This window comes from Peromyscus leucopus, chromosome 10, assembly GCF_004664715.2.
Source record: "Peromyscus leucopus breed LL Stock chromosome 10, UCI_PerLeu_2.1, whole genome shotgun sequence".
NCBI classification, from domain to species: Eukaryota; Metazoa; Chordata; class Mammalia; order Rodentia; family Cricetidae; genus Peromyscus; species Peromyscus leucopus.
The window spans coordinates 27187821-27214590 of NC_051071.1; the positions used below are offsets into that span (position 1 = coordinate 27187821).

A 26770-nucleotide genomic window follows, 5' to 3' on the forward strand; every position below is an offset into this window, starting at 1 on the left:
AAAGAGGCCGGGGATGGTGGCGCACGCCTTTAATCCCAGCACTCGGGAGGCAGAGGCAGGCTGATCTTTGTGAGTTCTGAGGCCAGTCTGGTCTACAGAGTGAGATCCAGGAAAGGCACAAGGCTACACAGAGAAACCCTGTCTCGAAAAGCCAAAAAAAAAAAAAAACCAAAGAAAGAAAATTTTGAAAAAATTCTAACACTTGAGAAGTCCAGTCTTTAAAAGTCCAGTCTCAGCCAGGCCGTGGTGATGCACACCTTTAAACCCAGCACTCAAGAAGCAGAGACAGGCAGACCTTCGTGAGTTCAAGGCCAGCCTGGTCTACAGAACAAATTTCAGGACAGCCAGAGTGGTTACACAGGGAAACCCTGTCTCAAAATCAAAACAAACAACAAAACACACACACACACACACACACACACACACACACACACACACACACAAACCAAAGTCCAGTCTCTTAACTTTGGGCTCCGGTAGAAATCCAAAATATCATACTTCCTATTCCAAGAGGGAAGAACCAGGGCACAGTTACAATCAGATCAAAGCAAAACCAGATTCCGGCAGTGTACGTAGTTCGGTGTCTAATGTCTAGAATTCACTGTGGTCTGGACACAACAGGCCCGGGCAGTAGCTCTGCAGTGTGTGCTGTTTGTCTCTAGACTGAGGCCACTCCACCCACTGCTCTTTCTTTCTTTCCCCACCTTAGGTTTTTCCAGACAGGGTTTCTCTGTGTAACCCTGGCTGTCCTAGAACTCACTCTGTAGACCCAGCTGCCCTCCAACTCACAGAGGTCCACCTGCCTCTTCCTCCCGGGTGCTGGGATTACAGGCGTGCGCCATCATGCCCGGACCCCACTGCTCTTCTTAGTGGTCCCACAGACCTGGTGTGTCTCCAATACACTGGGTTCTCAACTGCTCTCCATAAACCCTTCATGTCTTCAGTACCAGTAGAGAAATTTCGAAGCCATGCAGAATACTCTTACACATTACTAAGCTCAGCTGCCAGTTTGAAATTAAGCTGTGGCCCTACTGGACTGTGGTTTCTGTGTGCTGACCCTGAGGAAATACTTCTCGGAAGATTTTACCTCAGTGACGCTGTTCTCTTAATCACAGCTCATTTTTTTTTTTCAGCCCCAGTTAACCATTGTCAACTGTCCCAGTAAAGCAGTGCTGATCTCTTGTTAAAATCATGGTTGACTCTTCAGTCCCAGCTGACCAGAAACCACAGATTCTTAATTCAAGATATCACACGAATAGCCCCAGTGAAGTCTTTGCTTCCCTCTGGAACTTCATAAGCCTCTCTCAACTTCCTGTCTCCCAAGCTCCCATAACAGCTCATTAAGTTCTGAGCATCCAAAGCTCCAGCTACTTCCTCAGTCCTCCCACAAAACAGCATGGTCAGTCCATCACAGCAACGAACCCATTTTCTGGGGCCAGAAATTGGGTTGAATTAGTTTGAATTAGTTTGCTTTCTGCTGCTGTGATAAACACCATGACCAAAAGCAACTTGGCTGGGCAGTGGTGGCGCACGCCTTTAATCCCAGCACTCAGGAAGCAGAAGCAGATGGATCTCTAAGTCTGAGGCTGGCCCGGTCTACAGAGCGAGTTCCAAGACAGGGCGATACTGAGAAACCCAGTCTCGGGGAGGGAGGGAATAAAAAAATAAAAGAAAAACCACCTCGGGAAGGAAAGGACTTGTTTAACATACATGTCCTGATCACAGTTGATCGTTGAGGAAAGCCAAGGCAGGAACCCAAGTATGAGCCGAGACAAATGGCAGAAGGAAGCTAAGACTGGCTTGCTTTCTTCTATCACCCAGGACCACCTGCCGAGGGTGGCACTGCCCACAGTGAGCCTGCCCTCCCACACCAATCGCTAACCAAGAGAGTACCCCACGGACTTGCCCACAAGCAATCTGATAGAGGCAGTCTCTCCAGTTCCCTCCTTCCAGAGGACTAGATCAAGTTGACACGAACAAACATAAAAAGCCAACTAACCAGCACAGCCACAGAGCATGCCTGGCATTTGGGCTTTCTTGGTTTTGTTTTTATTTCTGAGCAGGCAGAATGAAATGTGAGGTCCACACTGGCCTCAAATTCACTAGGTAGCTGATGATAACCCTGAACTTCAACCCTTCATCCTTCATGTCCTGAGTGTCTGTCTGTCTTTCCTGAGTGGCAATTTCTTTTGTTGTCAGTGTCCTATCCTCAGGACCTCTATAGGGCTGAAAAGGGAACGAATATGCTGCCCAGAAGGTTGCCCTGTCCTGCCAGCCTCTGTTGGTTCCACGCAGGATGAAGACGCCTACATGGTCTTCGTGTTGGTAGTCTGGGGTGAGGAAACACCAGAGCTGGCCTCCACCCACTGGATGTGGCACCGCAGGATGCCTTCCTGCTATGACATTCACTTGGCTCCTCACTACCTCATGGCTGCTTTCTCATCCTTGAAAGTTCTATTTGGGTTTTCTTCGATTTACAGTTGACCTCAGTCAAAACAAAAACAGAGACAAGACCATACCATCTTTTCTGGGCAGTCACAACAGTGGCAGTTAGGGTAGAATTCAGCTTTTTAAAAAGGTGCACAGGAGGAAACAAGGAAACTTAGATCCTTGGGAGGTGAAGTCCCTAAGTGGAGAGTATAAGGAAAGGTAGGAAGTCAGATATAAGGTGGAAAGATGAGCAGGTTCAGCAACAGACAGGATTGGGCAGCTCTGCAGGAGATGCTGGGCTATGTTTGGACATGGTGGGTAAAGGTACCAGGGGTACATCGGTGTGTGGTGCTACACCTTGACTCAGGTACAAGAGAGTAGGGAGCAGCACCTGGCCAGCTTCCTGGGCTGAACGTAAACCCAGAAGATCCTATGCCCTAGGCTCTTCCTCCTTGCTTGCCTCGATAACTGCTAATTTCCCTAACTCCAGCTCAAAGATGACAATATGTCATTCATTCATCTCCTGGTGCCTGGCACTGGAAGGGGCGGGGGGACGAACCGGGCAGTGCAACAGTCAGTGTGGAAGCAATAGCACATTTCAGGAAGGGAAATGGTAAGCATCCTCTCTGGAGGTGTGGCACAGGCCCTGCCGGGAATAGAGTGAGGCATCTTTCTTCCCTGGCCTAGAGATCTGAAGGGTGAAGGAGAGAAAGCCGATCGCCGAGCTAGAACCCAGGAGCTTGTCTGGAGCCCCTTTCCCTGGCGCACTCAGCTCCATCTCCCGTTGCCACAGAGACAGGAGGTGGTTGCTATGGAGACTGACTGCCACGACCAGCCAATCCCGAGCTGCTGTTTCAGCTCATCCTGGTGCCTGAGGGTAACTCCTTCCCTGTACTCCCTGCGCCCTCTATCCAGTCATTGAGTGATAGGTTGGGCCATCATTCATTAAAGTGGCCCTGCCCACTCTACAAAATACATAGCTATCTCCCCAGATTAACCCGCACCCCTGGTTCTGGCGACACCATTTGCCTCTTTCCAGCTAAGAGGCGATGTCACCTTGGGAGGAGCCCTGACTCCAAGCGGCCCCTTAAGATACTGCGGGAAAGGCGGGGCAGGGCGCAGCCTTCCGGCCCTAGACTCGGCAGTGGAAGAGAGGCTTTGGGATGGACGTGGGGAACGAGCGCCCTCCCTCCGGCTCTCCGCAGTGCCTGGCGCGGCAGCGCACGCTCACTAGGCTTGATAGGCGGGCCGGGCAGCGCTGACGTCATCCACGCTCCCCCCCCCCCCCAGCAGAGGGGCGGTGGCCGAGCTGGCTACTCCGAGCGCATTGACGGACAGAGGGACAGAGAGACAGGGGGACCGGCAGGCACACGTCCAGGCCATGCCAGGGGAGGCTGCGCGCGCTGAATTGCCGCTGCCTGAGGCAGGAGGGCCAGGATCCCGCACAGGTGAGACCGCGGCGGATCCCCTTTCTGGCCCAATACCTTTCTCTCTATCCCTCAGCCTCCTAACAGTCCCCTTCCCTGTCTTTCCAGACCGGTTCTTCCCTCCACATTGCATCCTTCCCCCACTCCCCACCCTCAGGATTTCATGAAAGCCTGGAGGCCGCAGACAGCATCCTCCAAGCCTGAAGCTATGAAGGGCAGTGTCTTGGCCTTTCACTCGGGCTGGAGGTGGGGGAGCCTGTTCTTTGGACCAATACTCATTTACTTGGGCCTCTGTGCTGCATCGCGTTTCTTTTGTTCACGGAGAGCTGCGGGGCTTCAGGACCAACGGTGGGGTGGCAGATTCGGAAGCAGGAGGCCCAGAGGGTCCCTGCAGGCTCATCCTTTAACCACCAGAGAGGGTCCTTAGAGGTACCTTGAGTGCCCAGGGCAGCAAGCGGCTAGACTTGGAAAGGAGGTGTGGGACCGATGGGATCTGGGAGCCCAGCCAGAGGACACTGGCAGAGCTGGGTCTGGGAGGTGGGGTCCTGGGAAGGTGTCGTGGCCAGCAGTGGTCTTAATATGTAGACCTTGGAGAAAGAGGGACATTAAATGTTGGTGAAGCCAGTCCACTTGCAGGCCTGAGGGTACTCTTAAGCTTGAATGGTTCCTGCTGGAGATGGGCTGTGGGTAGATTGGGCAAAGCCAAGGGCACCTTGCTGTGTGCAAGAAGTCATCTGGGGACAGGATGGGCAAGAATGGGAATGGTACCAGTGCTGGGCCAGGGGCCTGACTGAGAGCTAACACAGATGTCACCCTACTCTTGTTGGGGAACAGACAATCCAGGCTGGGACTCCCCAGACCCAAAGTGATAAACTGGTTCCTTTCTGGCTTGTTTGGTGACCTTGAATGAGTCACAAAACAAACAACAACAAAAATCCCCCCCCCCACAACTTTGTCCCTTTATTTCCATTTTAACCTTGGCCCAGTTCTGCCCTGAGGCCACACTAAGAAGAAGAGACGGCAAGAGCCCGACTTGGGGACACCCAGTGATGGCTACTAGCCACACCCACTTCCAGTGCCAGGTGTCCCTCAAGGGACCTGCAGGGTCCCCCTCCCTTTCCTGTCAGGACCCCTGGCTGCCCTAGTAGCCCAGCTGCAGGCCAACGAGTCCAGCTAGTGTCCAAGAGCCCAGTGCCCTGACACCGCTGGGAGCAGATCTCGGGGGAGGTGGCTGTCTCCTCTCATCCTAGGTGAGATCTGCTCAGTAGCTGAGAAAGACAAAGCCACGGTGCAGGCGATGTTGCCCTGTCACCAGTGAGCATGGCAGAGCCAGCAGCATTGGCTGGGTGCCCGCCAGAGCGGCAGGCCGCTAGGCACTGCCCCTCCCCCTCTTGTGCAGGACCTGGCCTGGGCTCTGGGGACAGGAGAAAGGGCTTTAAGTGGATACTTCAAAGAGATGTGTGTTTGGCCATGGTCCAGGTGAGGGAGGCGCTGTTACAGGGTCATTAAAAATGAGACTTAAAAAACGGTGCTTTGAGCACTCAGAGAACGCTTCAACGGTTAAAGGCCCCAGGACTCAGAGTGCATGCGCCCAGTGCCCTCAGTGGTGACATGCAGGTCAGCGAGAAGCAAGCCAGCAAGAGCCAGAGGGATAGGAGGCAGTATGGGGCGCTGCCATCTGGAGAACCCGGTTTGCTACCTTCCTAAGTTCCGAAGTACTTTCTGATCCGCGGGGCATCACGGCACAGGCATGTGTTTGTGGTGTGGCACGTCGGCTGAGGGCATGGCAGCCCAGGAGCACCCGTGCCTGAAGAGACCTAGAGACGGACCCCAAGGCAGGCCAGGAGCTCCCAGTATGGTGAGGGATCTGTTCCCCTGAGTGGCTGCCACCATGGAGAGGACGTGGCCAGCCTTCCCTCAGCTGTCCTGTTCCCATTTGGCACCCGATCACCAACCTCCCCCACCTTTTGAGCAGGATGCTGCAATTCAGACTCTGTGGGATAGGTCTGCCTCCATTCTCCAGAAACTTAGCTACATGCAGGGCCATGCGGAGAGCTCTGGGGAACCTGAGGTTGGCCTCGAGTATTAGCAACAAGGGTAGGAGAGAGATGGGCTAGAGGCGAAACTTCCTGCTTTACAGTAGACCTGGAATGTTCCAGAGCTGTCGTGTGTGGGACCCCTGCCCTTGTCACAGGAAGGAGCTGGCATTGTCCAGTGGGTTCTCGTAGCCCTGTTCCTGCCAAGCCCAGGTGAACCAAGCTGAAATAGCAAGCCGGCTTCTGAACAGAGACAATTGCTAATTGTACCTTTGCTGAAGTGTCCCCAAGAAAAGCCTGGGTTTCTAATACACAGCCCTCCTCATGACTCCCCTTCCTATAAAGCCTGTCAGCAGCTGCCTGCTGGGCTGAAATGCCTGGAAATTCTTCCTCAAGTACACTTAGCCTACAGGTCACTCTCTTCTCCGCCCTCTCCCCTGACCAGCCCTCCTCCGAAACTGTATCCATGCAAACCTGCCCCTGTCCCATGTTCAGCTCTTCACCTGGCCTGGCCCTGAGGCGTGTCCTGTAGGCATCTCATGTCCTTTTTCTGTCTCCACAGATCTCTCATGTGACGCAGCCATTGCCACCATCCTTAAAGGGGACCAACGGGAGCCCCATGCCCTGACCCCGGGGCCTAGCCCTCTGGCCCTCACATTCCTGTCCAGCAAGCCAGGTGCCCGGCCCCAACCTGAGGGAGCCAGCTGGGATGCAGGGTCGGGCGGGGCTGCCTCAACCTGGGCGGACCAGGCAGAGGGCGGCCCAAATCCAGGGGTCCTCCCTGAGGGCCTGCCTCTCCAGCCTTTGCCTGCTGAAGTCTCTCTTCCCACCACCCTGGAGCCCCGCATCGTGATGGGTGAGGAGACATGCCAGGTCATCCCTTCACCCAGGGCAGCCTGGCCAGTGCTCAGGGACCCGGCGGGTGGGCACATGGCCCTGCACCCACCTCCGGAACTATGTTCTCAGGGTGATTCTCCTGTGCCTTCCCCTCCCCCTGACCTCGATTCCTACTTCACACCCCCCTCCACTCCCACCAAGACCACCTATGCCCTGCTCCCTGACCAGGGGCCCCACGGGGATGCCTGGGACCTGGAGGCCGAGCTGCTGGATGAGTTACTGGACTCCACGCCAGCTTCGCCCTCGGGCTCCTACATCACAGCAGACGGGGGCAGCTGGGCCTCCTCACCTTCGTGTTCCCTCAGCCTGCTGGCCCCAGCTGAAGGGCTGGACTTCCCCTCCGACTGGGGCCTCTCCCCATCAGGCTCTGTGGTGGATGAACTGGAGCCACACCCCACAGGCCCTCCCGAGCCTCCCTCCTCTGAGTCTAGCCTCTCAACCGACAGCAGCTCTTCCTGGAGCCAAGAGGGCCATTTCTTTGACCCAGCCTTCTTGGCCAACGACCCGATGATCCCTGCCGCCCTCCTACCCTTCCGGGGTAGCCTCATCTTCCAGGTGGAAGCCGTGGAAGTGACTCCACTGCCCCAAGAGGAGGAGGAGGCGGAGGAGGAGGAAGAGGTAGCTGCTGGTGCTGCCACCCCGGATGGAGACCTGGCTGGAGAGGGTGAGGACCACAGCACATCTGCCTCCTTCCTGCAGTCACTCTCTGACCTGTCCATCATCGAGGGCATGGACGAGGCCTTCGCCTTCCGGGATGACACCTCGGCAGCCTCCTCTGACTCGGACTCAGCTTCCTATGCGGGGGCAGATGACGACAGGCTGTACAGTGGGGAGCCCCATGCCCAGCCCAGTGCCCCGACTACAGAGCAGGAGCCCAGAAGCAGGGCCGCATTTCAGGGGACGGAGTTCACGCCTCGGATTTCAGAGCAAGAGACCCGTCTTAGCAATAGCCAGGAATCGATTGCAGAAATAGTAGAAGAGGCCCTAGCTTTAGATATAGAGTCCGAAGCTACCGTGACTCCTCCCGATCGGCGAGCAGCTCCAGGCTCCCAGGTGGAGGAGGCTACCACAGTAACCCCTAGGGTGGGGAAGGAAGACGTTGACTCAGTTGCTCAGCAAGCACCCAGGGCACGGCCTCAACCCTGCCAGAAGGGGAGGAGAACCACTTCAGGCTGTAAGCCTGCCACTGCAGAGTCCATTCCAGATCTGCAGGAAGAAGCAAGGCCCACCTTGTGTCCGGTCCTTCCTTGTAACTTGAAGGAAGGAGGCCAGGGCCTTCCCGCTACACTGGAGTATGTAGCTGTGGCTTCAGTGAGGCCCCAGGAGGCTGAGGGAGGTGTTACAATACCCCAGGACTCCCCTAAGCCATTACCCCCATTCTTGCACTATGCAGACCCCTCCTCAGACCCAGAGTCTGTGGCTGTAGTCAGTCTGGGGCTCCAGAGGGATGAGGAATGTGTCATAGCATTGCAGGATGTCCCTGGGGCATCACCTCCACCCCTCCAAAGTACAGATCCCACCTCAGGCCCAGAGTCTAGGGCCATGGCTACATTTGAGTTCCAACATGCTAAGAAAGGTATCACAGAATCCCAGGACTCCCCTGTGGCATCATCATCCCTACCCCTGCAAGGCTCAGATCCCACCCTAGACCCAGAACCTGAGGCTGTGGTCACATTAGGGGCCCAGCAGGATGAAGGGATTGTCCCAGCACCCCAGGACTCTCCTACAGCATCATCCCCACCCCTGCAAGGCTCAGATCCCACCCTAGACCCAGAACCTGAGGCTGTGGTCACATTGGGGGCCCAGAAGGATGAAGGGATTGTCCCGGTACCCCAGGACTCTCCTATGGCATGTCTACCCCTGCAAGGCTCAGATTCCACCTCAGACCCAGAACCTGAGGCTGTGGTCACATTGGGGGCCCAGCAGGATGAAGGGATTGTCCCGGTACCCCAGGACTCTCCTATGGCATGTCTACCCCTGCAAGGCTCAGATTCCACCCTAGACCCAGAACCTGAGGCTGTGGTCACAGTGGGGGCCCAGCAGGATGAAGGGATTGTCCTGGTACCCCAGGACTCTCCTATAGCATCATCCCCACCCCTGCAAGGCTCAGATTCCACCCTAGACCCAGAACCTGAGGCCGTGGTCACATTGGGGGCCCAGCAGGATGAAGGGATTGTCCCGGTACCCCAGGACTCTCCTATGGCATGTCTACCCCTGCAAGGCTCAGATCCCACCCTAGACCCAGAACCTGTGCTTGCTGCCACATCAGGACCACAGCAGGCCGAGGAGGGTGTCACCAAACCCCAGGTGGCCCTAGTAGCATCACATTTACCCCTGCAAAGCTTGGGTTCAACCTCAGACCTCCAGCCTGTGGCTGCAGCCACACCAGGGTCCCAGCAGGCTGAAGGCCTGAGTGCTAGAGCACCCCAGGACGCCCCTGTGACGGCACCTCCATCCCTTCAAGATACAGACTGCACCTCAGACCCAGAGCTGATAGTCCAAGACACCTCTCAGACACTGCAGAGAGAAACAGACTACGCCCCAGAGACTAACCCTCCAGCCTCTGGGGTCCATCAGGAATTAGGTGTGGCCTTAGGACCAAAGTCAGTGCCTGAGCAAGATGCAGAGTCCTCTCTAGACCCGGCACCCGCAGCTTCAAACAAAGCTCAACAGAATGGCTCAGAGCCAGCTGTGAAAGCTGACAGCTTCGGGGCTCCGGAAGAGTCACGCCCCACCTTGAGCACAAAGATCTCTGAGCCCACATCTTGGATGGGAGAGAAAGGAGCTGAGAGCGTATCTGCACTCAAGCAGAGAGCCTGTCTTGAAGCCCGTGATGGGGTCAAGACCCACTCACCTCAAAGAGAGGCCCCAGGGGCCAAGAACAAGCAGGGTAGAGGCCCCAAACGACCAGGGCAAGGAAATGGGTCCAAGTCAGTATCCCAAGGTGCAGGGGAGACTTCCAAGACACATTCTGCTGCATGCTCTGAGGTCAGTCAGACACAGTTGAGCTCAGCTGGAGAGGGGAGAGGCCTGAGCAGCAAGGACACCTTGGGCCCCGGGCTTCCTGTGGCTCTATCTGTACAAGCTAGGCTAGGTTCCTGCTCAGAGTCCCCAACCAGGACCACATGCACGCTGAGCAGAGTCCACTCTGAAGAGACTTCCAGGTCTGCGGCAGCCTTCCAGCACCTGGAGCCTGTGCTAGGCCTGGGTAATAGAGATCAGCCCCAGATGACCCCAGGTGCCCTTAACCCTTCCCCAGCACGCTCGGCCAGTGGCCTGCCTACCACACCCCAGAATAGGTTCCTAGACCCTGACCCTTCTGCTCCCAGTGCCCTTGACAGGGCATCCCAGACATCCCCAGGACCCCCAGCACCCTGCCTGTGCCCCACTCCCCAGAAAGTCTCTGTGGAAGAGGAGCCCCCATCCTCTCGTGGTCTGATGCCTCGGGCAGGAGCCCAGGGAATGGCTACCATTTCCACCTCAGGATCCACAAAGCCTCTGGGGGCCCGGCATCGTGTCAGCCTCTCTCCTCATTCCACCCTCAACCCCAAGGCGACCCCCACAGATGCCAAAGACCTGGCTTGCATCATCTCAAGCCCCTGCCAAGTGCCTCCTCCCTCTGGGACCCAGAACCCATCTGGCCCTCGAGGGTTCCTAGCTCGTGAGCAAGAAGAGGATGAGGACAGCCTAGAGGAAGGTAAGGGTATGTGGGGTCAGGGCCTGGGCCAGCTAGACTCCACCCAGGGAGACACTAGAGGATGGGACTGGAGGGCCCTCTGCAATAGCAAGAGGCCCTCACACCTCACCCCTTCCCCAGACTCACAGAGGGCCCCAGGCTCCGGGCAGCATTCGGACAGCCACGGGGAGTCGTCCGCTGAGCTGGATGAGCAGGATACGCCACCTCAGAAAGTGCAGTGCACAGCACAGGTGCTGGCCCAGAAGGGGGCGGGTCTCTGGACATCGGTACCTCAGGGCCCCACAGATGCTCAGCCTTCATCTTCCTACAGGGCCCCGCGGGCAGCAATGAGGAGACCATTGCCAAAGCCAAGCAAAGCCGCAGCGAGAAGAAGGCTCGAAAGGTCAGCTGAGGAGCCCCCTAGAGGGCCCTGGGAGAGGGCATGTGCACAGGGGAGCACCCTCACCAACGCCCCGCATAGCCTGTGGCCAGTGAAACCCTATCCACGAAAACAGCTTTGAGTCAGATCTAGCAACCCTCACCCCCCAACACTGGAATGTCCTGAGGGGGTCTTTAAGAGAGTCACAGGGAAGGTGGTCTGAATCTCTTGCCTTCCGCCTCAGGCAATGTCGAAACTGGGTTTACGGCAGATTCAGGGAGTCACCAGGATCACCATCCAGAAGTCCAAGAACATCCTGTTTGTCATCGCCAAGCCAGATGTCTTCAAGAGCCCCGCCTCAGACACCTATGTGGTCTTTGGTGAGGCCAAGGTCTGTTACGCTGTCATTGTCACGGCCAAGGCTACGGCCATGCTGCGTTTGGGGGAAAGGCCGGGCAAGTCAAACAGGCCAGTGAGCTCTGTCCTATATTGCAGATCGAGGATCTGTCCCAGCAAGTACACAAAGCTGCAGCAGAGAAGTTCAAGGTGCCCTCCGAGTCCTCAGCCCTGGTCCCCGAGTTGGCACCTGGACCCCGGGTGAGGCCAGAGTGTGAGGAGCAGGAGGAGGAAGACGAGGAGGTGAGGCCTGGAGGCTCTGGACGCATGGCTGGGGGCGGGGTTAGGGTAGCATGGGCTTCTATTCTGCCTGGGCAGCACCCTGCTCAAGAGGACTCAGGCAGCTTCCCCCACCTCCCTGTGTCCCTCCACCAGGTAGAGGAGGCTGGACTTGAACTTCGTGACATTGAGCTGGTGATGGCCCAGGCTAATGTGTCCAGGGCAAAGGCCGTGCGGGCACTGAGGGACAACCACAGTGACATTGTCAATGCCATCATGGTGAGCAACTACTAGCCTCTTCAGCAGCCCAGATGACCCGAGGGAGGTCCTGTAGAAAAAGCCTCTCCTAACCTGACTCTTTCTCTGCAGGAACTGACGATGTAGCTACCGACTGCAAGCTCGGGCCGTCCTGCCTCTCCCCAGCTCTGTTGCCCAATAAATCAGTGTCATATCATCACCCTCTGGAGTGCCCTCAGTTGTGTGGTGTCGTCTCATCAGGACCCTCTGATGTCCCTTCACTGCCCTCTAGCATCCCCTTAGAACCAGGTATTGGTCACTGCCTTGTCATGTTTCTATGTCACCACTATGTCACCGTCACCCTTCAGTGTCCCATCAACCTCCGCCGTTACCCAACTGCCCTCCAGTGTCTCCCCAAGGCCCCTGACATCCCCCAGAGTTCCTCCACCCTCTGGCATTCTCTCGGACGCAGCTGCAGCGGCATGGCCATGCACGCCCTGTCCTTTCCTCCTGCAGTTCTGGCCACAGAGGTGTGGCTGCCCTGGTCCCCTACTTTCACATAACACCCTCCTGCTGGTGTGCACATGGGAACACCAGGACGCAACTGGGCACGGGGTGGACTGCGGCTTGTCTTCGGTGTCCCACACTTCCAGGAGAGAATTAGCTGCAGGGAAATGAGAGACCACTCCAACAGTCTTGACTCTCTTGGCTTGGCCTAGGCTCCCATGACCAGCCCCAGGACAGCAGATGACAGAAAAATTCTGTCAAATACCGTCCTAAGGGCCAGGAGACTGCTGAGGAAAGCATCTGAGACCCCGGGGGGCACTAGCTTGCCCTGGAGACAACTGAGGTATCCACAGAGCCCCAGGGGCACAGTCACAACCATTCCAGGCCAGAGACAGTCCTGGGGTCCTCCCAAAGCCCTTGTGCCCAGGACACAGCCCTTCCTCCCCGAGTGTGGGCAACAGAGGCACCTGACCAGTCCCCTCAGCCCAGGCGCTGTACAGGGTTGCCTGACCCCAGGCCACTTCCCTCCCCTCAGTGGCTAGGAGAGTTTTAAGGGGTCTAGAGGGTAGAGGCCAGAACGAAGTCAACAGGCTTAGGAGAAAAGCTGACTGGGACGGGACAGTGGGGGCCACGGGGCCCATGTCAGCCTTTCAGAAGCGTGGTGGGCCACAGCCTTCCTTGTTCCCTGTCCTTCTGAGTCAAGGACTCTGACACAAAGGGCCAGATCACACTACTGCCCTTGGGATAATCGTACATAGAATGCGAGATAACACTGACATGTGAGAGAGATTCCCAAAATGCCTGCTCCTGTCCCTTGTCCCCAGAGGCAAAGCAGAAGCACCGATCATCTCTTCTAGCCCAGCCCTGGATACTGTGGCAGTCATGGTCCAACGGACAGGGGCCAGAATGGAATGCCCCTCCACAGCCCCCGTGACAACATGGCTTTCAACTAACTGGAACAGAAAAAAAAATGCTCGACAACTGGAGATTAAATTATTCACATTGTAGTAAACTTCTTTTTAAGGTCTCTGAGAGTTAGGAGAGGAAAATCATGTGCAAAATATCAGCTGTCCAGGGCCAGGCCGACAGGACTGGCTCTTCCTGCCAGATGCAGCTGGCCCTCCCCGAGTGGGGTATGCTACAGGCATGGCTGAGCCCCTGAGGAAGAGGCACAGAGGCTTCCGCCCTGTGTTGGGGCACCTGTCCTGTGGCAGATCTCCACTCCTTCACAGTAGAGGACCTGGCCACCTGTGTCTGCAGCCCCTCCCTGGCTCCTAGCCAGGAAGGGCTGACAGTCAGGTCCAGGCGTCTCCTCCCAGGACGGCCTGGGACGGCTGTGTGAGACGAGTGTACGCTGTCACGACCCATCACGCCGAGTCCTGGTCCATGCTGCAGCCTAAGGCTTCAATATCACTACTGATGTCCAGGATCATGCGGTCCCACTCATCTCCCTCCGAAGGCGCTGACCGGTCGTCGGGGCTGCCTGTGGTCCTGTTCCCATTGGTGGTAGAGGTGGATGTGGTGCTCAGGGCACGGCGATGCCTGCCAAAGCTGTCAGTGATGATGCCGCGGCCATCTTTCACGCCAATGGTCTCCAGGAAGTTTTCAAAGTGCTGACTGTCCTTCTCAGGGATAAAGGGCCTCAAACCTGCCAACATATGACCCAGAGTGACCTCTCAGGGGGGCTCAGGACCCTCAGACCATACAAGCTATGGCCTGGAGCCAGGTAATTACATCTGACTCTGAGAAGGGCCCCCAGCTACGCATAGCTTGCTGTCCGTCAATCTCAACCACTTTGGCTTTGAGACAAGGCATGGGTCAGAGGCCTACGACCTCCACAGCCCCTACCTTATAGGGCAGAAAGCCAAGGCCAAAAGCCACTTGTATGAGGTCTGTCCTTAGAACCAGGACTCATGCCAAAGTCAATAACCAAAGCAGGGCAACTTTTCCAACCAGGAAGCTGTCCTACACAGGAAGACCAGTGTTTCAGAGTCCTGGAACCAGAACCCTGATGTGTGCAGGCAGGCTGGGCCCATCCAGAGAGGATGTGGAGTTCATGTACACAATGGATGAGTTAAGTTTACAGACAGCACTCCTCTGAGGTGGAGCCTTTAAGAGAACCCCTGACATATCATTCACACTATAATTGCAGGACACAGGAAGCAGGAGGTAAGGAGTTCAAGGTCATCCTCCCCTAAACAGGGAGTTTAGGGCCAAACTCTCTATCATAAACCCAAACTAAAACAAACCAAACACATGGAAATAACACTCAAAACACCCTGCTTAGGTGAGGGCCAGGAGGTGGTAGACAGAGAGGCCAGAGGCTACTAGAACTAACTGCCTGCCTGACACAGGGTTCTAAGCAGCAGATGCCCGCCGCTCAGCTCCCTTCCAACCTACTTTATCTGAGAGCCTTACTACATAGCTCAAGCTAACCTTGAACGTGCTATCCTCCTGCCTCCGTCACCTCAGATTATGGCCGTGCCCTATCTTCATGCCTGGCTCTGTACCCACTTTTGGCAAAGAGGCAGCCAAGAACAAAATGGGTAGGAGCTGGCTTCAGGCTTCTGAAGGTATATTCTGGGCTGGGCACCAGGGGCCTGGAACCTGAGCCTTGCTGGGTACCTGGTCCAGAAAGCCTGCAGGGGGTGACGAGCGCAGACTAGACCCGCGAGAGCCTAGTCTCCAATCCTTCACCTCCCGACAGGGAAGAGCCCCGGGCCGGCAGCTGATGCCCACCAGGCCAATAAAAATCGAGATCAGCTGACCTCCCTTGGTTCAGCGAGAGCATGGTAAGACCCTCACAACTTTCAGTGGGCGACTGCCAGCTCACTGTGTTCTGAGTGTTGGCAGGAGGGAAGCAGAGGCACCGCGGTCCCTTTCAGGTGGGCTGATGTCGCAGGCCTGACACCTAGACCGGCAGTGACTCTGACAGAATGTTCTGGGCTCTTCAGGGGTCTCGGACAAAGGCTCATCCTTCCATCTAGATGATGTCTTTGCTTTCCCACTCCCTAAATCCCTCCATGCTCCCCCAATCCCACCGACAAAGTTACCCCCCTAAGGAGTCCCTTGACTCTTTCCAGCGGCACCCCTCTGACTTGCTGGGGTTTGTTTAGACTCAGTCTCAGGACCCTTTCATGCTCCCCGGCAGAGCCCATCCGGCTCAGCTCCAGGGTCTGAGTAGAGGGAGGACACAGCAAGGGCCCTTCCGAGTAGCTCTGTCCACCCTGCCTCTCAGGCCGGCTTGGACGGCAGACATGATGGGGCTCCCCCCGTCCCGAGCCCCACTCACCAAGCAGCAGGAACTTGCGGCTGTCCCCATAGAGCTGCCGCAGGCTGATGCAGAACTCGTGGATGGAGGCCCCATTGCGGTATTCATGCAGGAGCGCTGCGAACTGCTGGATCTCCTGCGACGACAGCTTAGTGCGCAACTGTGAGGGGGGAGAAGCGCAGAGGAGTGAGGGGCCGGCACAGGGAGGTGTGGGGGGGTGTGCGCTCGTGTAGCAGCTGGACCCCACCCTTACCACGCCCCCAGTGGCCACGGCTCAATATTTAGGTGCCAGGCCATGCTGCAGACACACCGGTGTGCCTGCTATGGGGTCAGAATGGCCACCGTATGTCTCTGTCATCAGGCCCGGTATAAAAAAAAAACCACCCAGAACCAGGAAGAACACAGATCTGCTGTCCCAGTCCAAAAGGGTCCTCAGTAGGGCTGAAGGGAAGGAAGCTGGCTCTGCATGAAGCAGCAAGGTTACATACATGACCCCGGGGGGAAAACAGATCTGGAAGGGTTGACTTTTCAAATAAATCTAGGATGCACGGAGGCCTAAGGCCTAGGCACTGATGGAGCTGCTGTTCCTAATCAGTACCAGCACGGTCAAGGCCAAATAGCCCAGCACCAACTGGGGCCCACGGACTCCCACCCCCACAGACCAGCGGCAAAACAGGGGCAGGTGACGGAGCCGGCTGCCTACCGTGAGCATGTAGTCCTGCAGCAGTTCCGTGGCACTGGTGCTCAGCTCACTTTCGCTGACAGTCTTGCTATGGGGTGATGCCTGCATGCAGAAGGGCAAGGGCGGCAGGCCTCCCACATCCCCAGGGTCAGGGAAGCAGCTGCAAAGGCACAAGGTGGGCGGAGCCCTGACTACTCAACCTCACGTGCCCGCTTTGGGCTGGGGCCTGTCAACCTGCTCGCCAATACAACCACATAAGCAAAGGACGGCGGCTAAAGAGAAGTGCCTGGGCATGGCCGGGCACATGTGGAGATCCAGGCGATCCCAGGAGGCAGCTCAACCTTACCACGCAGCTGAGAAGCCCTAATGGAGCGACTCTCAAGATGGATTCTGGGCAAAGAGAGGGCGTTCGGAGGAAGGGCTAGGCTAGGTGGTATCCAGAGCTGAGGGACGGCAAAGAGGGGCAGGAAGGCTGGGAGCTTGCACAGGCAGAATGAACAGGAATCCAGAAGGTGCAAACCACCACTATTCAGTGTGCCTTTTCCAAGGGCACTTCTGGAGGCCACAGAAGGGAGGGAGGAGAAAGGACAGGCAGGGCTCCAGAGGTGGACATCTGGAGCACTCGACTCAGTGAGACTGAAGAGAACTTGTGGGCCCCCGAGATAGAAAGTAGCCACAGAAGACCATGCATTTAGTGATCCGAGCCCCGAGCTCAGTGCATGTACTCACAAGGTGCTGGCTTCAGCATCGTAAGTGTCCTTCATGTCCACTTTCGTGGAAGAATCATCTGTGCAAAAGATACAGAAGACACAGAGGACTTTCAAGTACTGGGTAGGTGTTTCGGGCTCAGGTACCCAGCCGGCCCTAAAGTGAGCACTCGGCTCAGGTAACCCCAATGCCACATCAACAGGCGGCAGCAGCAGCCCCAGCTTGGAGAACTTCATCATGGAGCTTCCTATCCTAGCAAGTGCTGAGTACCCAAGGCAAGGGTCCTAGACTTGAACCCTCATCCCTCCTGAGCTCATCTATCAAATACGCATCCTGTCATAGACTGGGATGGAGTCCACACAGGACTCACAGATGGCCAAGGTAATAGAACAATAGTTGCTTTTGGACATGTCAACTAGGTGCTCAACTAAACCAGAGAGGTAATGCCACTTGTCCCAGGTCACTCAGCAGAAGCCAGAGCTAGGCAGTTGACCTCTGCCTGGACATAGCCGAGGCCTCAGAATCCCTGAGTCCCTGAGAGGATGAGACCCAGAGTGGCTGCTGCCATAATGTCCAACAGACACCACTGCGTGGAGTTTAAGACTGCACTTTGCATCTTCAACCCCAAGAAAAGCCGCTCCACCACCAGGACAGACAGTGGGTGGAGACTCTCAGAGGCAGAGTCTTGAGAAAGGCTAACAGGGAGCAGGGGACTGCTGATGCCAGAGGGACCAGGTATGTGCAACGGCATCTGAAGACATCACATCCTCTCCTGGGATTGGGACTCCAACAGTGCAAGGCAAGAGGGATGAAGGTCACTAGTGAGTTGACCCTGAAACAGGGAGGCGACCCTGGATTGTGTGGGGGATGGGATGTAGTTACAAGCACTTTGCTGTGGTGTCAATATAAAGTGTCCACCTAAAAGGCTCAAATACTTCAGCTGGCTTTGTCCCAGCTGATGGCACTATTTTGCAAGTTCTGGAAACCTGAAGATGTAGGGCCTAGCTGTGTAAGTGGGTCACCGGGCTCTGTCCACTAGAACCTCGTCCTGTCCAGAACCCCTCCGGCTCTCTGCTTCCTGGCCACCAGGAAGGGACAACTTGGATCCTCCTGCCCTCTCACCATGATGCTGTCCCCCCCACGGCCCAGGTACAGGGTCAGCCGTAGACTGAAACCCCTGGGACTACGAACACGCAACCCCTCCCCCTGTGTGAACTGTTCTTCTCAGTGTCCGTCACTGTGATGGACAGCCTAACACAGCTTCTGTGTGTCAGCAGGAGCTGTGGCCATCGAGAAAGGCAGAGGTGTGCATGGCCACAGTGAAGACCAAGGAAGCCTCCAGACAGTGGTTCTCAACCTGTGGGTCGTGACTCCATAGGGTTGCATGTCAGATATATGTGTTACAACTCCTAACCGTAGGAAAATTAGTTATGAAGTAGCAACAAAAATAATTTTATGGTTGGGGTTACCACACCATGAGGAGCTGTACTGAAAGGTCGCAGCACTGGGAAGGTTGAGAACCACTGCTCTAGAAGCCGGAAAGGTCAGGAAAATGAAGGCTCTGGAGCATCTAGAAAGGCTTCTGCGCCCTGAGGCTTGTGCTGAACTCTGACATACAGAGCTCTGACAGGAGAGCTTTCTGACAGGAGAGCTTTCTGACAGGGTGAGCTTCCTGACAGATGAGCTTTCTGACAGGGTGAGCTTGTGCTGTGTAAGACTGGGATCTGTCAGGGTAGGCAGAATCCAGCAAGCAAGCCAGAACTGAGCAAGAAGCAGCAGGGGTGTGGGTGTGCAGTCCTCAGGGAGGTCTCAGGACAAGCTGGCCAAAGGAAACCTATTTAGCACAGAAACCACATGTGTGCTTCAAACATGTAAATCCCTAAATTCAATCCCCAACATAAGAAAACTGGGTGGAGTAGCAAATGCCTGTCTGTAATCCTAGCACTCAGGAATTTTTAAGACTTCTCTCAAAAAGGGGGTGGACATGGTGGTGCATATCTTTTTTTTTTCATTTATTTATTTTTATTGAATGTCCACTGGTGTTTTGCTGTGGGTGTCAGGTCCCCTGGAACTGGAGTTACAGACAGTTGTGAGCTGCCATGTGGGTGCTGGGAATTGAACCTGGGTCCTCTGGAAGAACATTCAGTGCTCTTAACCACTGAGCCATCTCTCCAGCCTCAGTGGTGCATATCTTTAATCTTTAATCCCAGCACTCGGGAGGCAGAGGCAGGTGGATCTCTGCAAGTTCAAGGCCAGCCTGGTCTATATAGATGAGCTCCAGATCAGCAAGGGCTATATAGTGAGACCTATCTGAGAAAAAGAGAAAGAGAGAGAGAGAGAGGAGAGAGAGAGAGAGAGAGAGAGAGAGAGAGAGAGAGAGAGAGAGAGAGAGAGAGAGAAAGACCCTAGTAGGATTTTCAATGAACAAGGGGTCAAATCAATCACAGGGACACTGAACTGCTTCAAGCTGTGTACCCTGGACTCCTGGTGACCTCTAAGCCTCAACTTCCCCACCTGCAAGTCAGTAATGAAGGTGTTGTAGTTTCACTGGCCTGTGGAAGACTCAATGGCTCCTACGATGGCCACATGCTGCTCAAGGCCCCCTTCCAGCTCTGTAACCACACCAACAGCTCTCCCTTACCAGTGAATTACCAGGAACAGCGTAGAGGACAGGACAGTCCCTCCACAAAAATAAGTAGCAGATGGCAAGCTGCTCCCGACATCATTTCATGCCTGATTCACACACACACCATTAATCCTCAGTAAATGACAGACTTGCTGTGTTTAGACTTACCTTCAGTGAGTATGGTGGTTTGAAAGAAAATGGCCCCCAAAGGGGGTGGCATTATTGGGAGGTGTGGCTTTGACAGAGTGGGTGTGGCCTTGGAGGAAGTGAGTCACTGTGGGGGTGGGCTTTGAGGTCTCATATATGCTCAAGTTTTGTTCAGTGTGATACTCAGTCCACTTCCGGTTGCCTTTTGATGAAGATGCAGCCATCGGGTCTGCCTGCACACTGCCATGCTCCCCGCCATGTTGATAATGGACTGAACCTCTGAACTGTAAGCAAGTCACCACAATTAAATGTTTTCTTTGTAAGAGTTGCCGTGGCCAGGGGCGGGAGAGATGGCTCAGCAGTTAAGAGTACTGAGTGCTCCTCCAGAGGACCTGGGTTCAATTCCCAGCACCCACACGGCAGCTCACAACTGTCTGTGACTCCATCATCTGACACCCTCACATATACATACATGCAGGCAAAACACCAATACAAATAAAAGTAAATTAAAAAAACAAAAACAAAAACAGTTGCTGTGGTCATGGTGTCTCTTCCCGTCAATAGAAAACCTACCTAAGACAGTGAGCTTGCTCACGATGAATTGTGACAGTTTAGTTGCTAACTTGATTGGATCTGAGATCAACTATGAGACGTGCCTTTGGGTCAGTCTGTGAGAGTACTTCTTAGAAGGACCAACCAACAGGAGGAAGACCCTCCCCAGAAGTGGGCGGCACTTCCAGCGGCCTTGGCCCAAATATAAAGTCTGAGCTAAAGCAGCTCCTCACCTGCTGTCTTTGCTCCTCCTTGGGAGTCTGACTACCCTGTTGCTGACAGCAGAGCCCAGCTTCCCTGGCTCTCCAGCTCTCCAGGCCTTCAGCACCATACTGTGACTGCTGCAGCACTCAGCCTCGGGAACCGAGCCGTGCTGGATTTGCAGTACGCAGACAGCCATTGCTGGACTACCGAGCCTGTACCGTGCGGGCCAATCCAGTAAATCACCTGTGTAATATGTATTCACTCTATGGGTTCCGTTCCCTAGAGTACACTAAGAGGATAGAGTATCAGGAGTGGGGCCCTTGCAGAGATAAACCTGACCATGTGGTTCTTAGGCCTTTGAAACTGGTCTGTAGAAGAAATGTGGAAGTCTAGAATTTAGGGCTTAATGGGCCACTCTGGCCGGGAGGTGGTGGTGCACACCTTTAATCCCAGCAATTGGGAGGCAGAGCCAGGCGGATCTCTGTGAGTTTGAGGCCAGCCTGGGCTACCAAGTGAGTCCCAGGAAAGGCGCAAAGCTACACAGAGAAACCCTGTCTCGAAAAACCAAAAAACCAAAACCAAAACAAACAAACAAAAAAAACAAAAACGAAACAAAACAAAAAAATAGGCCACTCTGGTAGGGTCTGGAAAACCAGAATGGTAAAGAAATGCACATGGTAAAAATTGTATTTATGAAGTTTCAGACATGAAATAGGCTCTATTAAGAACTAGGTTGGCTGGGCAATGGTGGTGCACACCTTTAATCCCAGAACCCAGGAGGCTCAGACAGGTGGATTGCTGAGGCCAGCCTGGTCTGCAGAGTGAGTTCCAGGACAGCCAGGGCTACACAGAGAAACCCTGTCTTGAAAAACCAAAACCAAAACAAAAAACAACACCCACTAGGTACTAGGTTAAAGGTTACAGCCTGGCAGAGTCCTGCAGTCCTCTGCTCGTGTCCTGAGAATTATAAAGTGATGGACTAATGTATTTAACAGGAAACTTCAAGGTGGAAGAGCACTCAGAATACAAGGAGGTTACTGCTCACCACTCTATCCAGGAGGACAGAAAGATATAAAGAAATGTGTCCTGAATCCAGAAGATCTCAAATAAGGTGGAAGGGGCTTCCTGCTCCTTGAAAACAACTGCCTAGCAAAGTATGTGCTGTTGCAACTGTGGTCCATGGGGTCCAAGCTCCACCCCAAGCTGGTGTAGAACTTGACAGGACTGTTCACGTGATATTGGTGATGTAGGAATGAAAAATGCCAAGCTGAGAGCTCATGGAGTATATTCCATGGTTCCAGGAAGCTGCTAAAGCCAAGCATCAAGCAGTGGGATCCGAATCCCCACGAGGAAGCCCTGAGATGCCACCTGTGGCTGTGTAGGCTGTGAAGAGAAAGCCTACGCCACCAGAGACCTCAGGATGTTACACAGGCTGGAACTAAGGACGTCTGTCAAATAATGCTACAGTATCGAGTATAGCCAGTCTGGGAGAGGCTGGTGATACAGGCGGAGGAGCTGGAGGGCAGGGCTACCTAAGCCCCCTGGAGCCGAGGCAATCCCACCATGAGCCCCAGACATAGACATAGGGCTGCGGGAACTGGTGCTTCCCACTTGGTTTTGATCTTAGAATCACCGTCTCTTCCCTTGCTCTGCCTCATCCTTGCTTCTGGAATGAAAATGTTCACCCTGTGCCACTGTGCCTTGAAAGTGTATTTGAATTATATAACCTGGTGTTTGTTTGTTTTGTTTTTATAGGTGTCTGGGGAGACTGGACTTTTGAATAGTTCTGGACTCTCAAGGATTACAGGGACTTCAGAAGCTGGAATGAATTCATTCGTTTTTTGCATCACTTAATTGCCATGAGCATGCTAAGCGGGGCCAGGGGCACAGAATTTGGTTTGAATGTGAAATGTTACCATAGGAGGTTTCAACACTTGGTCCCGAGTTAGCGGCACTGTTTGAGAAGGTTGCAGAACCGTGAAGAGGCGGAGCCTTGCTGAGGGAAGTAGGTCCCTAGGCTTCGATGTTTTAGCCTGGCCCCACTTCCTCTTCCTCTCTGCTTCCCAACTAAGGATGCCAGCAGCCTTCAGACTTCTGCCCCTGACACCATGCCTGCCCTCTGGCCGCTATGCCTTCTCCACCATGAGGGAAAGACACTAAAGCATTCCTCGCTTAAACTGCATCTTGTTAGGTATTTGGTTACAGCAGTGAGAAAACTAACTCATATAAGAAGTGTGCTATTGTGAAACAGGCTCTGGTTATGTAGCCCAGGCTGGCCTCAAACTTGTAACAATCCTGTCTTCATCCCCTGGGTTCCTAGACTACAGGTATATGTCTCCACACTCAACCAGAAAGTGTCTCTGGACTACCAAGAGGTCTGCACAGCACTATAGCCAGCTTTCATGGGTGATCCAGAGGTGCTGACCCCTGGTTCTTTCTGCCCCTTCCTAATTTCCTGCTCTCAGTCTCTCACAAAGCCAGAGCAACCCCAGGCTGTCTGGATGTGGTCTTACAAGGGACTATACACTGAGAGCCGCCCAGGTATGCCAAAAGGGAGGCTCCCCAAAACATGTTCAGCCTCCCCAGCTCCACAGCACCCCTTACTGGGAGCCTACGCTTCCAGATGGAGTGCTCACGACCCCCACTTTCACTCGACATACCGCTGTGCAGTGACTGGTGGTGGGTGGGTGTGGAGGCCCCATCAAATATGGCTCGGTCCAGAAAGTCGATGGTAGACTCCGTGTAAACAATCTGGAAGACCTGGCTGAGCAGGGAGCACAGTTCTTCCGCGGCGACCTACAGTGAGTGGAGAGCAGCGGCCGTCCTCAGTGGCTGCGGCCACAGAGAGCACCTTCTCACGCAGTCTCCAGGGTACCCATCATGTCTCAGAGGCCCCACAACTACAAATGGGGAGCAGATTGTGAATAAAGGGCCCTGTGCCTTCCACGGCCCAGAGGGATATCAAAAACCAGAACAAATGCTGGAGAACAACAGAGTCTGGCCTAGGTGTGGCCTCACAGGCGTCTGGAGACCATGCCAGACATGGGTGCTGGCATCGGTTTTACCTCCTCCCCCTCTAACCGGCCGTCAACATGTTCAAAATTCTACCTAAGCCCAAGTAAAAGAGAAAAGACACCACTGGTCTCACTTCCAACCTTAGAGGCATTTCCAGAAGCAGTCACTTTATAACAGTGTACCGTTTAAAACAGCTTCTCTAGTGGGCTGATTTTGTCCTGAACCCTAGATGTGATGGCATCTGGGGACATTTTTGATCATTACAAGGAAAAGCCAGGGATGTTGATCAACACTCTACAGTTCATGAGTTAGCTACCCGCAACAAAGAACGTGTATTTTCAAAAATTTCTATTTTACGTGCATTGTCTTTTGTCTGCAAGTATGTCTGTGTGAGAGTGTCAGATCCCCCGTAAGTGGGGTTACAGACAGTTGTGAGCTGCCATGTGGGTGTTGGGAACTGAACCCAGGTCCCCTGGAAGAGAAGCTCTTAACTGCTGAGCCATCTCTCCAGCCCCCTAAAGAGAGGATTAGATTGAAAACGTCACTAGCACCAAGGCTAAGAGTAAAGTGAACTAGAGGATATTTAGGAAGGCAGTCATTAGCCACTGAAAGTAAGAGACAAAAATGAAGGGGAAGGGGGCAAGGGACTCCTGAGGGGACTCCTGAGGGGACTCCTGAGGCTCCACAGCCTCCTCTGTGCCTCCGTGACCGCCCACGTGCTGGGGAAAATGCTAACTCTGTTGGCAGCACCAGGCAGGCGTGAGGTGCAGGTCACCATGCCTGTAGCCATCGCTGTCAATCAATCAGTGTGGGGGTGGAGAGAAGCATCCTGAAGAGGAGATGGGCGAGCAAAGCTGTTGACCGTCTCACGGATGGAGCTAGGGGTGGCGAGGGACGGGACTAGGGCACGGCTGGCAGAGGAGGTGAAGCGGGTCTAGGTACGGGAGGCGCCCCCTGGGCAGGGAGTGCGGGCTGCCACAGCTAGAGGTGAGGACACTGACTAGGTCACGGACGGGGCTTGGGAACTGAGGGTAGGGCTTGGTCATGAAGAAAGTGGGAAGGACAATGCCTGAGTGGAGGAAGGGCTGGCTAGGGCCGGGGTCTAAGCGGGGCCATGCAGGTTTGTGGGTGGGATCTGGTCTTGGGAAGGGCTGGGCTACAGGCAAGGCCTGATCATAGGCAGGACCAGGCTGTGAGCTGGGTCACGGGCCAGGCTTGGACTAAGGACAGGAAGAGGCTGTGAATCGTTCTGGTCCACAACAGGGAGGTCTCACCTTGCTCTCTGTGGCCATGATGACCAGGCAACATGCCTCTACTGGCCCCACTGCACTTTCTGACAAGGAACCTGCGCTGAGGCCTCTAGAACTTTCTGCACACAGACTTTGGCTGGGAGAGATGCCTGGGTCCTGGGCTGGGAAGTAAACACATCAGGTTAGTGCAGTGCATGGAGGCAGGCATGAGGACAGCTGAGCACCAGCTGGACCACTCACTCCCGGGGGCCTGCGAGATGTCTCAGTGGGAAAGCGCTCGCCATGCAAGCCTGACAACCTGAGCTCCATGCCCAGGAACCCTCACAAAGGTGGAAGGAGAAAACCAACCCCACGAAGTTGTCCTCCGACCTCTACGTGCATGCCAGGACACACACATTCACCACAGCACTTGTGCACATCCCCACAGCATCATATATATAAAATATTATATATATATATAATTAAAATAAATCAACAATTAAAATCTAGCCCACCAGTTCTTCAAAACAAAACTAGCTTGTGAGAACTGCAGGGCACCAAAGCACCGTCTTCATACTCCACTGTGTGCCAAATCACGCCAGCTGGTATTCAGCTGCTTAGATCTCCATAAAAGGCAGGAGCTCACACAATTCAAGTTAACAGACAACAGACCACAGATAATCCCAACAGGGGCCCACACCTCCATCGAGTTTCTTCCTCCAGAGGGATAAACTAAGGCAGGGGACCTGAAAGCATGTGAATGGTCCAGTTGTGGGTATGGACGTAGTCTGAGGCCACCCTCACACTGTACACATCAGAAAATGCACTGTGGTTCCAGAGTCGTCCAGGGGATGGGGCCCCAAGAGCAGCAGCCTGGGAAGGGTGCCAGAACTGTAAGCAAAGCTCAGAGGTGGCTCTGCTGTCACTCTCCTCCGGTGACAAAGCTGCGGAAACCCGAGGCAGAGACAGGGAGAGTGCAGACAACGGCTCCCACTGACCACAGAGCTCCTGATGTACGTACCATGACAAGGCGAGACTGAGCTGGGCGCAGGCCACATCACACCTGGGGCTTGACTTGTTTTTAACTAAATAGTAACTAGCTCAGTCATTTTCGTATTGTTCACATGCTCTCGCAGCAACATATTAGATACAGGAGGCAAAATAATATACTATTTATATACTATAAAATATACTGTGTAACTGTAGTACTTGGGAGACAAGAACCAGAAAAGAAGGACCACCTGAGTTCAAGGCTAGACAGTGAGTTTAAGACCAGCCACTGCGAGGTGATGGCGGTGCACACCTTTAATCCCAGCACTCGGGAGGCAGAGGCAGTCAGATCTCTGTGAGTTCGAGGCCAGCCTGGTCTACAGAGTTAGGACAACCAGAGTTACACAGAGAAACATCATGTCAAAAACAAAGACCAGCCATGATGAAAGTCTCGAAAAATTAAATATAGTAACTGAATATAAATTTTAAAAATAGAGGCTAGGGACGTAGCTCAGCTAGTATATGTATATGTATACACAAACCCCACACACACAAAGAGACTATAAATATAAATATATTATTAAAAGTAGTCTCAATTGTTTCTATTTTTGTAACGTTCTAAACTGGCTTCCTGGCCCTCGGTGGGCAGCTGTGAAGTGTGAGTACCAAGCAGGTGCCATCTGTGAGGGAGGATGCCACTTCTACCCTCTGGGCAGCAGGCCGAGACACAGCCACGCAGGCTGCTCTGTGCCACCAGCTTCAGACCTGCCACCTGTCTCTCCTGCATCATTCAAGACGGTCTGGCAGACACACGGGCTCTCCGCTCCATCCGCTTTCCACACTAGACTGCCCCAAACACTAGCAGCCCCCTGCACACAAGAGGCACACAGAGGTGACTCTGCAAGGAGGCGCCGAGGTGAACAAACTCGTCTGCCTGGCTCTGGGTGGGGAAACGACAAGCCTGTCCGGAAGCCTGAATCAGAGGGAATGCGCGCGCACACACACGCACACACACACACACTCCTGCCAAAATGAGGCCAGCCCCTGGGACACTGGGATGCAGTCTCTGCTGGCGAGAGAACAGGACCTCAGTACCTAGTCTCATGTTTTTGGAATGTTCCCTATAAGGAGGGGATTCTCTA

At 54.4% G+C, this 26770-nt stretch overlaps 2 protein-coding genes across 7 annotated transcripts in view; one reads left to right on the top strand and one right to left on the bottom strand.

Annotated features, from left to right (window-relative positions):
* The first annotated feature begins 3697 nt into the window (after positions 1-3697).
* Nacad (NAC alpha domain containing) lies at positions 3698-11917 on the top strand. Of its 2 annotated transcripts, XM_028870550.2 has the most exons (9): positions 3698-3878; positions 6456-8774; positions 9012-10487; positions 10608-10717; positions 10798-10869; positions 11090-11236; positions 11341-11484; positions 11617-11739; positions 11830-11917. In XM_028870550.2, exons 1-9 carry the CDS (start codon positions 3812-3814, stop codon positions 11842-11844), a joined length of 4473 nt encoding a protein of 1490 aa, XP_028726383.1. In that variant the 5' UTR covers positions 3698-3811; the 3' UTR covers positions 11845-11917. The 2 variants fall into 2 exon arrangements, with proteins under 2 accessions (XP_028726383.1, XP_028726381.1); XM_028870548.2 differs by having other exon boundaries at positions 6456-10487.
* A 1266-nt stretch (positions 11918-13183) lies between these two features.
* Positions 13184-26770, bottom strand: part of Ccm2 (CCM2 scaffold protein) — a 65058-nt gene continuing 51471 nt past the window's right edge. For 4 of the 5 annotated variants that reach the window (XM_028870553.2, XM_028870552.2, XM_037209000.1 and 1 more), the window contains 6 exons: positions 24684-24820; positions 23055-23190; positions 16887-16944; positions 16179-16317; positions 15497-15635; positions 13184-13852 (listed from right to left, as the gene is read on the bottom strand). In XM_028870553.2, the coding sequence (XP_028726386.1) occupies positions 13572-13852; positions 15497-15635; positions 16179-16317; positions 16887-16944; positions 23055-23190; positions 24684-24820 (890 nt within the window). In that variant the 3' untranslated portion in view covers positions 13184-13571. The remainder of the gene's footprint in view (positions 13853-15496; positions 15636-16178; positions 16318-16886; positions 16945-23054; positions 23191-24683; positions 24821-26770) is intronic. The other variant, XM_028870555.2, reaches the window with a different exon arrangement.

What these genes read in the sequence shown, in the direction of transcription:
- Nacad (XM_028870548.2), top strand. Translation starts at nt 3,812, where the DNA reads ATGCCAGGGGAGGCTGCGCGCGCTGAATTGCCGCTGCCTGAGGCAGGA. An exon ending in AGGGCCAGGATCCCGCACAG is followed by an intron (nt 3,879 to 6,455) that starts GTGAGACCGCGG and finishes CTGTCTCCACAG; the next exon opens with ATCTCTCATGTGACGCAGCC. An exon ending in TGAGGACAGCCTAGAGGAAG is followed by an intron (nt 10,488 to 10,607) that starts GTAAGGGTATGT and finishes CCCCTTCCCCAG; the next exon opens with ACTCACAGAGGGCCCCAGGC.